Source organism: Balaenoptera acutorostrata, chromosome 6 (assembly GCF_949987535.1).
Source record: "Balaenoptera acutorostrata chromosome 6, mBalAcu1.1, whole genome shotgun sequence".
NCBI classification, from domain to species: Eukaryota; Metazoa; Chordata; class Mammalia; order Artiodactyla; family Balaenopteridae; genus Balaenoptera; species Balaenoptera acutorostrata.
Window position 1 is genome coordinate 97,681,146 of NC_080069.1, and position 13,435 is coordinate 97,694,580.

Below are 13,435 nucleotides of genomic sequence, written 5' to 3' on the forward strand. Positions count from 1 at the left end.
TTTCTTTGGCTGTCCCTAGGTTCCCATCTTGACTTTCCTTTGCTTAGATTCCCTTTCAAGGCACGTGAAGTTAATTTACTTCTGTGCTATTTTTTTCCTCTTAGTCTTTAAAACTTGCTGTCTTTCATTTGGCAAGTCAGGCCTTCTAGAGTCTCCTTTGCAAATACTCTTTCTTTTTTTCTTCTTTTCTAACTGATTTTGTCTTTAAGACATTCTTTGACAGGATGAAAGGAAACATAAAAAGGTGCCTCATAAGTGGTTCTCTTAATATTAAGCAGGATCTTTAGTTTTATTCCTGCCACATTTTAACTGTTCTCATCTCACACGATTTCTCAAGGACTTGGGCTGTAGACTTCTTGAAGGTGGTGACCGCACCTACTGTAACTTCTTGATACTGCATAGCGTATTCATGTATCAACAGGGACTTGTAAGAGAGCAGAAACTTTGGTTCTTTTGTTCACCTCTTTGTTCCCAGTGCCTGTAAATTACTGGAACTTAGTGTGCCCTCAGTATACATATGTTTTAACATGATGAATTAATACTCGCTTATTGTTTTTTGTGTACTATTCTGTATAAAAAGTTTCGTTTAGATCCAATATGGCTCTGAATTGACAGCCCTGTAGAATTTTTTGCCTTTTCCCTATTTTCGGCCCTTTATAACAATTTCGACCTTGGGTGCGTTCCATTAAGCTCTTGGTGCCCTTCAAGGCTCAGTTTCCACATCAGCAAAATGGGGCGAGTAGCAACAGTTGCTTGTTTCTCCTTGTCTTCAATCAACTACTACTTCTCCAGGGGTTTATTGCGTACGCTTTCCCCTGGATAAAATCAGCCACCTGAGAGGTAAGAAACCAGCGGGGTCCTCGGGTTGCGCGCCTACTGGGGATAGCAAGCAGCTCCGCAAGCCTCGCCCGTGCCTCCCAGGTCCGGAAGCAACCCGACCCCATTTCGGCTGCGAGCCTGTCCAGCCCTCCGGCGCCCCAGCCTCAGGCGCCCTCTCGCACCGAGGTAGCGCTCTGCCTCGGTGCCACCGCTAAATGGGCTCGGCACCGCGCAGGTTCCGACGAGCGCCGAAGGGCCCGGCCTCGTTTTGGCCGCAGCCGCCCGGCCGCCCGCGCGGCGCTGCACTGGGGGCGGGGAGTCTGATGGGAGACGCGCGTGGCGCTGAGAAGGCGGCGGCCCGGGAGAGGGAGCGGGAGAGGGACTGGGCGCGGGAGGCCGGAGGCGGGGGACAGGGGGAGGCGCCGCCGCCGCCGCCCGCCCCTTTCCGCTGGGGAACAGCTGCAGCAGCAGGAGCGGAGCAGGAGCCGCGCAGCCACTACCGCCGCCGCTGGGGGATGTGGTCGGCGCCCGCCCCGAGCCGCGCCGCCTCCTGAGTACCCGCCGCCGCCCGAGCCGCCGCCGCCGCCGCCGCCGCCGCCGAGCCGTGCGGAGCCAGGCCGCGCCCTCCCCGGGCGCCCGCCGGCTCGCATGCCGAGGGGCTCCGGGGCGTAGCTGCGCGCCCGGCGCCGCCTCCGGGCTCCTTCGGCCCCGCCATGGGCTGCTGCAGCTCCGCCTCCTCAGCCGCGCAGGTGAGGGGCTCCCGCCTCCCGGCCGCCCGCCCGGATGCCTCCCCGCGCCGTGCCGCGGGCGCCCGCAGCCTCCCACTACCTGCGAGCGTCCCCTCAACCCGCCGTGCACTCCAGAGACCCCCACTCCCGTCTCCCTCTCCCGCCTCCCCCTGTCCCGAAGATGCCCCCGCGCTGGCTCCCAGGGCCGCCGATTCGCAGGCGCCTCTGCGCGGCCCCCAGGGCGCCCCTAGCTCTGCCCAGCCCCTTGCCGACTTGGCCGCCTCCTCCCAGTCACACCTGAGCGGCCCGTCCCTCCAGCCCGCAGGTAGAGGCAATAAGGGCGTCTGCTCTCCACCCCTGGTGGCACCCTCTTCCCTCGTCTTCCGGGCCTGGCTCCTCTCTTCCTACCTCCTTGGAGTCTTCCCCCTCCCCATCCACAGACTATTTTCTGTGCTCCCTGAAGGAGTACCCCCAGTATGGGCTGTTCACCCCTCTCCCACCTTATTACAGTTTCTGCTCTTAGATATTCTGTCCCTTTTCTCTCGCCCGCCGCCCCCCGTCCGGGTTCAAGTGTTTAAGCGGATCCCGGAGCCCTTCTACGACCCGCTTCCCCGATTCTAGCCGCTCGCCTCCCACCCCATCCCATCCCCCCTTTGTGCCTTGACCCCGGGCACCGCGGCCTCTTCGCACCCCGAGGCCCCTGCGGGAGCGCGGGGATTGGGCTGAGAAGGAGATTGGGCACCTGGTGGGTGACGGGATCGTTACGGAGACTCCCTCTTTGTTGCTAGTGTAACAGGAGGAAGAGGTGCCGAATTTAGTTTTTCTGTGTGCACTGGCTGAGTGTTGTCGCTGAGGGCTGAGATGCAGAGATTTCTCCCAGCTTCTACCCTGCCCCCATCCAGATTTCGCTAACCTTCTCTTTTGCCGATCCCAGCCCTTAACCTGGATAGAAATGTTTAGACAACTGTATAAGGATCAAACGTAATAGGACTTGACTGCTGGCCACTAATAACTAAGAGGACCTGTTTGTAAATTACCTAATTTAGTGGATTAGTGAGTGTATTTACAAATACGATAAAAAGCAATCAGGAATACTGCATCAAACTGTCTGGTGGTGGTGTATGAAAAATAGGCTCTGACAACGCCTGGGATGTAATCTCACAGTTTCATTAGTGTAGAATGTAACTGTGGTCTTTGATTTGTTTGTTTTGGGGGGATACAAGGGCTCTTGTTTTTAGAAATAAAGGCTGGTCCGTTCTTGGTGAAGAAAAACGCTAGTTTGGAAAAAAAAATTCCTTCAGAGATCTAGCATCTGTGATAATGCCAGAAGTGTTTTGCTGCTTCTAAATGACTATATATAACTCAGTTTTAAATAACCTGCATACTTGTTCTGAAAATCTGAGATCTGTTAGAGAGAAAATGACTAGAATTGCAGATGAATGGAGGACATTTATGTTTTATTAAGTATCCATCCTATTTGTCCACTTCTTTTTTGGGTGTTTGCTTACTCTTTTTTTGATTTTTTTTTTCTTTTCCTATTAGGATCATAGTCAGGCTGACTGGTTTAGTTAGTTAAACCTTCCTGTTCAGTTAGAATAACAGAGAAAAACTATATGTAGTGGTGTTAGGAAGGAGAGGTCGATAGACCACAGTTTTCATATTAACAGATAAAGGTGTGGAATCACACAGTACCTTTCAACTGGTTAGAGATTTTTGGGGAGAGGGAGGAATCTAGTTGGATGCTATTAGTCTGATATTTACTTAAATATTATTTTCACCAAAAAGGTATCTTTCCTGTTGCCTTTCTTTTAAGAATTGGGTTATTTTGTATCCTCTTTTGGAGATGAAATGCCTTTAAGACAGGAAAGTATTGGATAGTTTATGGATGGCTTGTTCAGTGTTTAATCGATTAAATTTGGAAGGGATGGATGCTGGACCAAAACTCTGCTTAACAGGTCTTGCATTTGACTAGCTCCACATCTTACTTTTCAGAATGCTGTCCCATATATTTTCCTTGCCTCTTCCTCCTCTTGCAGCCACTGTTTCCTTCATGCTGTGCTCTACAGACAAGATGCATGTCATGCACTCCGAAGGGTGCATTTTTTTTTCTGTGGATTCCTATAACCAATCAACAGCTGTCACATGCCTTTAAGTTCAGCTTTAGGGACTTGTAGTGTAAATGGAGCATTGAGGTTTCGTGCCAAAGAGCTGGTCATCATTTTTTTTTTTTTCCTTATTTGAGATTTTGGCATCATTCTTCATTTGTGAAATGTTACCAATCTGCTGCATTTTAATGCTCCTTTCAGGAGCATCACCAGTTAGGATCATATAGTATCTGTATGAGTTGTGTTGAAACAAAATAGGGATGCAGCTGCACATCTTCTCTAAATGTGAACCTTCACATCACTTTGAACTTCTCTTAGAGGCCTCGATTGTATTTTCAGGCAGAATGTTTCTTTCATCCCATCTACTGAATTGTAAACTTCTTGAGTATAGGAATTGTTTTTATTTTCCACATGTTTGTATCCATTGCAGTGCCTCACTATACCTTGTACATAATAGTTGCTCAGCAGTAGTCAATGAACAGAACATAGATACACAGATTGGAACATTTGAACATTTGGCTGGCGAGTAACATTTAATATGAATCCAGCCCCGAATTATGTGCTGTTTTACTTCCATGAGCTGGTTGAGTAATGCCACCACGCCACCCTCTTCAAAGCTCAAATTTGAACTAAGTTAAAATTCACCTGCTTTTCCCACATTCCTTCCTATTCTGTCAATGGTACCGTCAGTTTGCAAAACTGAGCAGGTTCTTTCTTTTCTCCTGGTGCTCTGCTCAGTGCTTATATTTTAGTTGGAGCAGTGGCTATAACATCTTAAAAGAGCTTGTCTGCAAACTCTAATGATAACCTGCACAGCACATCAAAACAATGCGCTTTGAGGTAATCTGCAGTTCAGCTTAGCTTTTCTCAGTGGTATCGTCAGCAACTTTAAAGCCCTGGCAGGTTTTATCAATGTAAATATCGTGTGTTTCCTCTTTGTAGTAGGAATTCACTTTTGAAATACATATAATTTATTTTCCCTCATAGTCTCTTGCTATGTTGTAGACTCTCATAAAAGAGTTTATTGACTTCCAAACTGCTTCATCTCTTGTAGTCTGTTCTGGTATTATTTTCATTTTCTTGGCAGTGTCTGGTTATCATAATTTGCCATCAAAATAATTATCCTGTTTTTGGATTTAGATAAAAGAAAAGCATCACATTCTATACTTACTTGTACTTTACTGTTGAAGGAGGAAATTATTGGCAAAATTATTTGTGCTGTATCAGATATGTGTTTCTAAGAATCTTAAGAACTCTTAGATATATTTATAGAACTCTTATAGAACTCTTAATTATTTTTTTATCTGTGGCCACTACAAGTTACTTGCGAATATTAGTAATTGCTCAACACAAGCCAATACATGATAGCCTTTGCCTAAAAATCTCTTTGAAGAGAACATAAAAGTGAGATAGTCATGAGTTTCTTTTTACAGCACTCATCCTCCCTAAGATTCTTAAAATTTATTCCCAACTCTCCATAATTCGTTTGTTCTGTTATAACCTGACATAATTTCTATTCTTGTAATGTTAAACTTCAAAGTTCAGTTGTAAATCTTCAGATTTATGAAATGTTCTTTCCCATTGACAAACCAGTTTGAATGAAGGAGGCTTTTGAAAGATTACTTAGCAAATTGCCAAAAGTCTTTGTCGTTAATGGCTAGATCATCATTTCTCACAGCAGCGCTTTGGAGGCCAGGAGATTTCACAAGTGCTGTGAAGTTCTGTGTCCTTTGGTTCTAACCTTAGAAATTGTGAGAGGGATGGAGGAGAATCTTTCTGGTTGAACAAACTGCCCCTCATATCTCTCTGACTTTAGGAGAGATTGGTCTTGTCTCTGGTCTTGTCCCATGTCTTCAAATTGAGAGCTAAGTATTTAACTGTGTTTTTCTAGCTCTCATATCTTGTCTCAGGAGTAATGAAAAACAAGTGGTTCACAAATACTGGTTAACTTTTGAGAATGTTAACTGTTCTTTAACAGAATTTTATTAGTACTGTAGTCTCCTTCTGCTTTGTGAACTTTGAAGTCAGAGGGTAAAAATGAAATTTGAAGAGTGTCCAGCAAAGTAGACCTGCTCTAACTGGAATAAAAAAAAACACAGCATGAAGACTATTTTTTTCTTCTTCTTCTGAATACTATGCTATTAGCATAGAAGATCCATTCCTCCAAATATGTAAATCAAAGTTAATACTAAAATTGGCTGGAAAATAATGTAAAAATGGTGAGAATTTTTGTATACCTATTTTTCACAGCCATTTTCATGTTTTAATTTCTCTAGTAACTCCGAAGTTGACTTTACTTCCATTTTACAGGGGAGGCAGTTGAGACTTGGACATTAGTTGAGACTTGGCTGAAGTCTCAGAGCTACTAAGGGATCAATCCAAACTTTACCCCAGGTCTTTTGAATGTGAGTCCTGTGCTTTACTTTCTATGTTCACATACATGCTTCCCATATCATAAATTGCAGTTCATTTCATCTTTAGAAAAGGTCCACTCAATAACATTTTGAATTAAGGAATGTCCAAGTTAAAGTCATGCCTTTTTGAACTTGCTGCAGTTACTAGCTGGAGAATGACATAATATAATACAGCAAAACTAGTCCAGTTAGAAAGTTCCCAGGCTTAACATATACTACCAAATACTATTTGATGTGTTAATCCTATCATTTAGAAATGTTATTGGCTTGGAGGATATTTATTTATAGAAATATATTCTCTGTTCTATTACTGGTAATTGGTTAGTAGCTATTTTACTGTCTCCTTCCTCCCCAAACCCCCCCCCCCAAAAGAAGTAAATATTTCAATTTCATAATTTGGCTCAGATTTGGGGGGCTCTAGTTTATCTCTATTAGAGATAAACTAGGCCTACTATCTCTCTTTTATATTGAGCTAAACTAGAATGTAGAGATAAGAAGTAGTCTAAGGTCAGAGAGATACATTATGAGGTAGCTAGGACTAGAAACCTACTTAGTCGCTTAATCTCTTGAGCTTTCTATAGTTAGTGTTAATTCTTAATGTCTTAAGTCTTCTTATCTTTGCGACCTTGGCTCCACATAGGAAACACTTAGAGAACTTGAAAAAACACGGATTCCTGGGTCCTCCTTTCAGAGGTTCTGATGTCATTGGTCCAGGGGTATTTTTTAAAGTTCCCCTGGTGATTTTCATGTTCTGCCAAGGTTAAAACCCACTCTTACACACCCTTTCTTTAGATAATTCCATCTCCTTCTATGGTTTCAGTTACAATCCATATGCTGACAATTCCCAAACTGACTACTGAACTGAAACCAATTTTTTCCTGGCTTCTGAGCTATATATCCCCTGATTACTTAGCACTTCCACTAGAATGTCTTGTAGGCAACTCAAGCTCAGCATGTCAAAACTGAACTCAAAATTTGGAGGCACATACACACACATCTTTTTCAGTATCTTTGGTTCACTGAATGATACCAATATCCTGGTGTGGAAACTGGAAACCCGAGGCACATAGGAAACCTGCCTCTCATGATTCCATATCTAGTCACCATATCTTGCCTCTTTTACCTTCTAAACTCCACTACCAACCCCCTAGTTTAAGCTTCTGTCATCTCTGGCCAGAACCTTGCTTCCATATCTCCCGATATTCATTCATGCTTCCTTCTAATTTTTCTCCACACCGCAGTCTTAGTGATCTCTTTAAAACAATCCAAAGCTGTGTGGGGATTGTGTCCCCCACTTACTTGAAACCCTTTAATGGTTTCTGATTGCTCTGAGGACAAAGACCAGAATCACTGACCCTAGCCAACAATGCTGCATGGGCTGGTCTCCATCTCTCTCCAGCATCATTTTCACCTCATACCATGCTTCTCCTTACTCTGTGCTCGCTCCAACCTCACAGATTCTTCACGAGACTGTATTCTTCTTTTAAAGCTTTTGCACATGCTTTTCACTTGTTTGGAAGGCTCTTTGCTTTTCTCCCTGGCCTTTGGCTGCTTGATACTCATCCTTTAAGTTTCAGCCTCAGAGTCACTTGTTTGGAAAAGGCTTCCTTGATCCTTCAAACCAGGCCATGTCTCCTCATTAAATTCTCACAGCCTTATGTATTTTCCCTATGAACACCTAAAGCAATATGCAGTTATGTCTAGACTAGGAGTTGGCAAAACTACAGCCCATGGGCCAAATCTGGCCAGCTACCTGTTTTTGTATGGCTTGCAAGCTAAGAATGCTAAAAATGGTATCTATATATTTAAATGGGTGAAAAAAATCAAAAGATTTTTGCATGAGAAATTTATTTCATAAAAATTATATAAATTTGAATTTCATTGTCTGCAAATAAAGTTTTATTGATACAACCACACGCATTCATTTATACATTGTCTATAGCTGCTTTTATGCTACAGTGGCAGAGTTGAGTGGTTAGTTGTGACAGAGACCTTGTGGCCTGCAAGTGTAAATATTTATTCTGTGGCTCTTAGGGAAAATGTTTACTAACCCCTGGTCTAGACTGAGTTGATGAGGAGAGGGACCATGACTGCTTTGTTCATTGCTGTTATTCTCTGTGCTTAGTTGATACCTGGTACCTGGTAGGTGTTCGTGAAATATTGGAACAAATTAGTGAATTTGTTCATATCTCTTTCCTTTCACGGATGGATGTGGATAAACTCCAACCGTAGTGACTCTGATGTTTTAAAATTCAGTATAAGGACTTCCCTGGTGGTCCAGTGGCAAAGAATCCGCCTTCCAAAGCAGGGGACATGGGTTCGATCCCTGCAGGGAACTAAGATCCCACATGTCGGGGGGCAACTAAGTCCACATGCCACAACTACTGAGCTCGAGAGCCTTAAGGAGAGAGCCCATGTGCCGCAAACTACAGAGCCTACGCGCTCTGGAGCCCGTGCACCACAACTAGAGAGAGAAAACCCGCATGCCGCAACTAGAGGGAAGCCCGCACGCTGCAACAAAGACCCTGTGTGCCACAACTAAGACCCGACACAGCCAAAAAAATAAAAGAAATAAATTTTTTAAAAATGAAAAGTAGTTACTTATTAAAAAATAAAATAAAATTCAATATAAAAATTTTTTAGGGACTTCCCTGGTGGCACAGTGGTTAAGAATTCACCTGCCAATGCAGGGGACATGGGTTCGAGCCTTGGTCCCAGAAGATCCCACATGCCACGGAGCAACTAAGCCCATGTGCCACAACTACTGAGCCTGTGCTCTAGAACCCGTGAGCCACAACTACTGAGCCCACGTGCCACAACTACTGAAGCCCGTGCGCCTAGAGACTGTGCTCCGCAACAAAGAGAAGCCACTGCAATGAGAAGCCCGCGCACCGCAATGAAGAGTAGACCCCACTTGCTGCAACTAGAGAAAGCCCACGTGCAGAAACGAAGACCCAACACAGACAAAAAAAAAAAGCCAAGGGCTTCAGTGTAAAAAAAATTTTTTTAAAGGACAAATACTTTTTTTTTTTTTTTTGACGGTGCCTGGCGGCTTGCAGGATCCTAGTTCCCCCACCAGGGATTGAACCCAGGCCCAGGCAGTGAAAGCACTGAGTCCTAACCACTGGACCGCCAGAGAATTCCATAAAAGGACAAATACTTTCGAAGAAGATTCTCAACAGAAGTTTTAGCAGCTGTCTTAAGCAGCTTGTCTGTTGCAGGTATACATCTCCTGTGTGAAGCAAGTGTACTTGTAGAGGTGTAAGTTAGGGGATATTTTTTTTCCCCCTGATGGACTCCTCTCTGATTTCATATCAGCTGTATAGTAAGATTTACTTAAAAAAACATTTGGTTGATAAACTACTGGAATTTTTTTTAATAATATTACTTTTTATTAGCTGCTCTCTATAACATCCTGCAATCAAATATTTAGACATTTATTTAGTAAGGAAACCATTAAAAGCTATTTTTATCCTAATTTTTAAGGTTGTGAGATACACTGAAGATTGCTGAACAGACGTGTTTGATTTCTGGATACATCTGTATAATGTAAAATAAGGAAAATAGCAAAAAGATGGAAAAATTGAAAATATATGTTTACTTCAAGATGTTCAAGTAGCAGGGAAGGTATTAAAGTTTGCTTCTTTTTTTTTTTTTGGTAGCATTATGATAATGGTAATGATAATGATCTTGTAAGATTTTTCATTATGAATCACTTAAGGATGATTCAGCTTTAAGAAATGAAAAACCTTAAATCTAAATAGCTAATGCGTGAAGGAAAACTTACTGTCTCTTACAAGTTGAGAGGTAGGGTGGCTTCCAGCTTGGTTAATTCAGTGGCTTGATGATGTCAACAAGGACCTGAGTTGTCTCTTTTTGTCATTTAAGGAAGTTAGTTTTTCCCTCACTTAGCTCCCCTTGTGATCCCAAGATGGATGTGACTCTCACAGACTCATGCTGAGCTGCCGATCTCCAGTGCTTTTTCTTTCAGTAGGAGTTAGGGAGGGCTGCATACTCATCCCTAAACAATCTCTAGCAAGGGGGAGGCAAGGGCACCCTAATTGGCTTAGACTAACCAGGATTTCCCTCTGAGTCAAGTGGAGGGTGGAGCAATACCAGAGCAAAATTAGGGCTCCGCCACTAAGGCTTGGGGGTGCTGGGGAGAGTGGTGACTGAGTAGGCAGCCAGTGGTATCTGCTACATAGCTTTGTCATTTTCTTCTGCCTATAAAATCACACTTGTATGGTGTTTCCTAACATTTTGCTTATAGCTCCATTATAAAACCTCACAGTTCGTAGTTGAAAGTCACACAGTTATCTTCCTGTTTCCCCAGTGCTACTGCTCTAGCCACTGCTGAAGCCCCGTCTTTCTCTTTTCCCCACCCCTACTGCTTCTTTCCCATTCTGAGGCAAGCATAGCTTCTGAAAAAAGAAGAGCATTTAAGGTTGGGATAATGGTTAAGTAGGTAATCAGTTTTCCCACAACCAGTGGGACCCAAGAGAACCTTGGGGGTTACTATAACCTCTTCCCTTTCAAGCTCTCAATTTCCTTTTCTACCTCTTCTCACTTCTTTGTGTGTTTATCTCTCTCTGTCCGATTGGTACTCATGTTTTCTTTCTTTTTCCCTCCTTTCCCCTAAAGTTTTCTTTTTCGTCCCTTTTCTTTCTACCCCTACCTGATGCACTTAAGGGGCCGTAATACTGAGTGGAATATGCTAGCATAGAAAAGGAGAAAGAGAGTGTCTTTTTTTCCCTCCTGTTTAATTTTGGGGTTTTTTGTTTTTGTTTTTTGGTATAGCAATAGTAAAACTGAAGATTCACATCATTATTTAGAATACCTCTGTGATGTAAAGAGCTCTCACAGTATAAAAATTGCTTCTTTACAGAAGGAGCATCAGTAAACTAATATGTAAATATGTTCAGTCTTGCTAATAATCAAATCAGATTGAGGGTACATAGACACCACTTTCGTCTGTAACTTTGGTAAAAGTTAACATAATAATATTAATTGCTCATGTGGTTTCAACTCAAGTATACTTTATTGATTTGCTGAATAAATGGTATGACCCCCTTGGGACACTGTTTGATGACATACATTGAAAGCCATAAAAAAGTTGACACCCTTTAGTAATCCAAAAGTATAGTAAATGCTAGATGACATTACATGTGGCATTATTTGTAATAGCAAAATAGTTTAATTTTAAACATAATATTGCTGATGTAAAATTTTCTTAATATAAAATTCAGTTGAATTCAGTCTGCTATATGTGTCTCACTTCACCATCCCCAACTAAATGATCCTCCCTTAATGGGTAAGTAGTCTTCTGCCATCCTTTAAAGAAATCCTTTCCCTACTGCTGCTCTAAAAGGATATTAGAATCTGAGAATTAAACACCGTCTTGTACTGGCAGGAGTGTGGGCTGTATAGCCAGACCGTATGGCTCTGTCAGCAGCTGGGTTATTTGGGCCAAATTCTTGAACATTTTGTGCCTCATTTTCCCCAGCTGTAAAATGGGAACAATAATAAAACCTATCTCACAGGCTTGTAGCAAACTGCACACCCCATGAAAATATCTTAGACATTATGATATTAATGTAAACTAAGGCTCTTAGATGTTCTCCTACCCATTAATACCCCCCTAAAAAAATCCTGTGTTTGGGTTTTGGAAAAGGGACCTCGACTTCCAAAAATTTTAAACTGTGTCTGGAAGATGAGTGTTAAGGGTGAAATGAACAGCAATAATGAGAGGCTAAATTGGGTGGTTAGGAGAAGTTAAGAAAGGATGGACTAGTTGGAGAGTGGGCTTCCTGAAAATCATCCTTGATTTGGCTTTGAAGGATGGGTTTAGAAAATGTGGGAGGATAGACAGATTTTAGTACAAAGCAGGGCCAAGAGAGGACATTCCAGTGAAAGGAACAGCTTGAACAAAGGCAAGGAAGCCTTTAACTGACTGCGTGTCCGTTTGGAAAGGAGACCAGGCCAGAATAAAGAGAAATGTAACATGTAGGGAAGACTACTATTCCAAGGGGAGAGACATGGGCTGCCATGGAGGGTTTTTCAGAGCAGTGTAAGGAGGAGTAATCGGAGCCTTGCCTATGCCTGAAGTGAGAGAAAGGGAAACAGGCCACCCTGGAAACCGTTCAGTAACTCGAACCAACAGTGTAAATGGGAAACAGAAGAGACATTATAGAATTGAAATAGGACAGATTCTCCTGACTTAATCTGGATATGTGGGATAACAGAGAGGGATAAAACCGGTTTAGAATACTGTATAATAGAAGAAGGGTATTATAATTGACAGACATGGGAGTTGAAATGGAGACTAGAATATGGGGAGGGGAAGATGAATTTAATTTTGTGTGAACTGAGTTTGAGATGATATTAATACTCCATGTAGCAATTTCCCATAGGCAGTTGAAGATCCAGAACTGGATTTCAGAAAATGTTCTAAGTCATATGCATAAAGGAGATGCTGTAAGGATGGGTGGTCTCCCAGGGAAGGAAAGGGCATGGAATATGAGAGCAGACCACTGGGTTTTCCCTGCTTTCACTCCCTAGTTGTCTGCCCTCATAGAATAAATTTCATTTTATTCTTGCAACTCTGAGATGGGTATCAGTGTTAGCCCCATTTTACTGATTAAGAAACTGAGGCTTGGGAATTCCCTGGCAGTCCAGTGGTTAGGACTCGGTGCTTCCACTGCCTGGGGCCCGGGTTCAATCCCTGTGGAATCCCTAAGATTCCACAGTGTGGCCAAAAATGAAAAAAAAAAACAACAAAGAAACTGAGGCTCTATTTGCTGCAACATGGATGGACCTAGAGATTATCATATTAGGTGAAGTAATCAGACAGAGAAAGACAACTATCATGATATCACTTATATGTGGAATCTAGAAAAAAAGTGATACAAATTAACTTATTTACAAACCAGAAATAGACTCACAGACATAGAAAACAAATTTATGGTTACCAAAGGGGAAAGGGGGAGGGGATAAATTAGGAGTATGGGATTAACATATACACACGACTATAAGTAAGATACATTAACAACAAGGACCTACTGTATAGCACAGGGAACTATATTCAATATCTTGTAATAACCTATAATGGAAAAGGATCTGAAAAAGAATATATATATGTGTTCTGAATCACTTTGTTGTACACCTGAAACTGACATAACATTGTAAATCAACTATACTTCAATTGAAAAAAAAAAAAAGAGAGAAACTGAGGCGCAAAAGCTTAGGCAGCTTGCCGCAAGGCCCCCAAAGTAGTGTAAAGCCTGGGGTAGTTCAAAATGTGCGTTTCCTGCTGCACTGCATTCCCTTCCTTCTGCTGTACTGTGAACTATGTTTAAATAGTATATTAAAT

General features: G+C 42.6%; 1 protein-coding gene across 3 annotated transcripts in view; it reads left to right on the plus strand.

The window, feature by feature from the left end:
* Positions 1–1,272: 1,272 nt before the first annotated feature.
* Positions 1,273–13,435, plus strand: part of SLC44A1 (solute carrier family 44 member 1) — a 221,398-nt gene continuing 209,235 nt past the window's right edge. Inside the window, exon 1 of one of the 3 annotated variants that reach the window (XM_057548467.1) lies at positions 1,273–1,568. In XM_057548467.1, the coding sequence (XP_057404450.1) occupies positions 1,533–1,568 (36 nt within the window). In that variant the 5' untranslated portion in view covers positions 1,273–1,532. The remainder of the gene's footprint in view (positions 1,569–13,435) is intronic. The other 2 variants (XM_057548466.1, XM_057548469.1) reach the window with 2 other exon arrangements.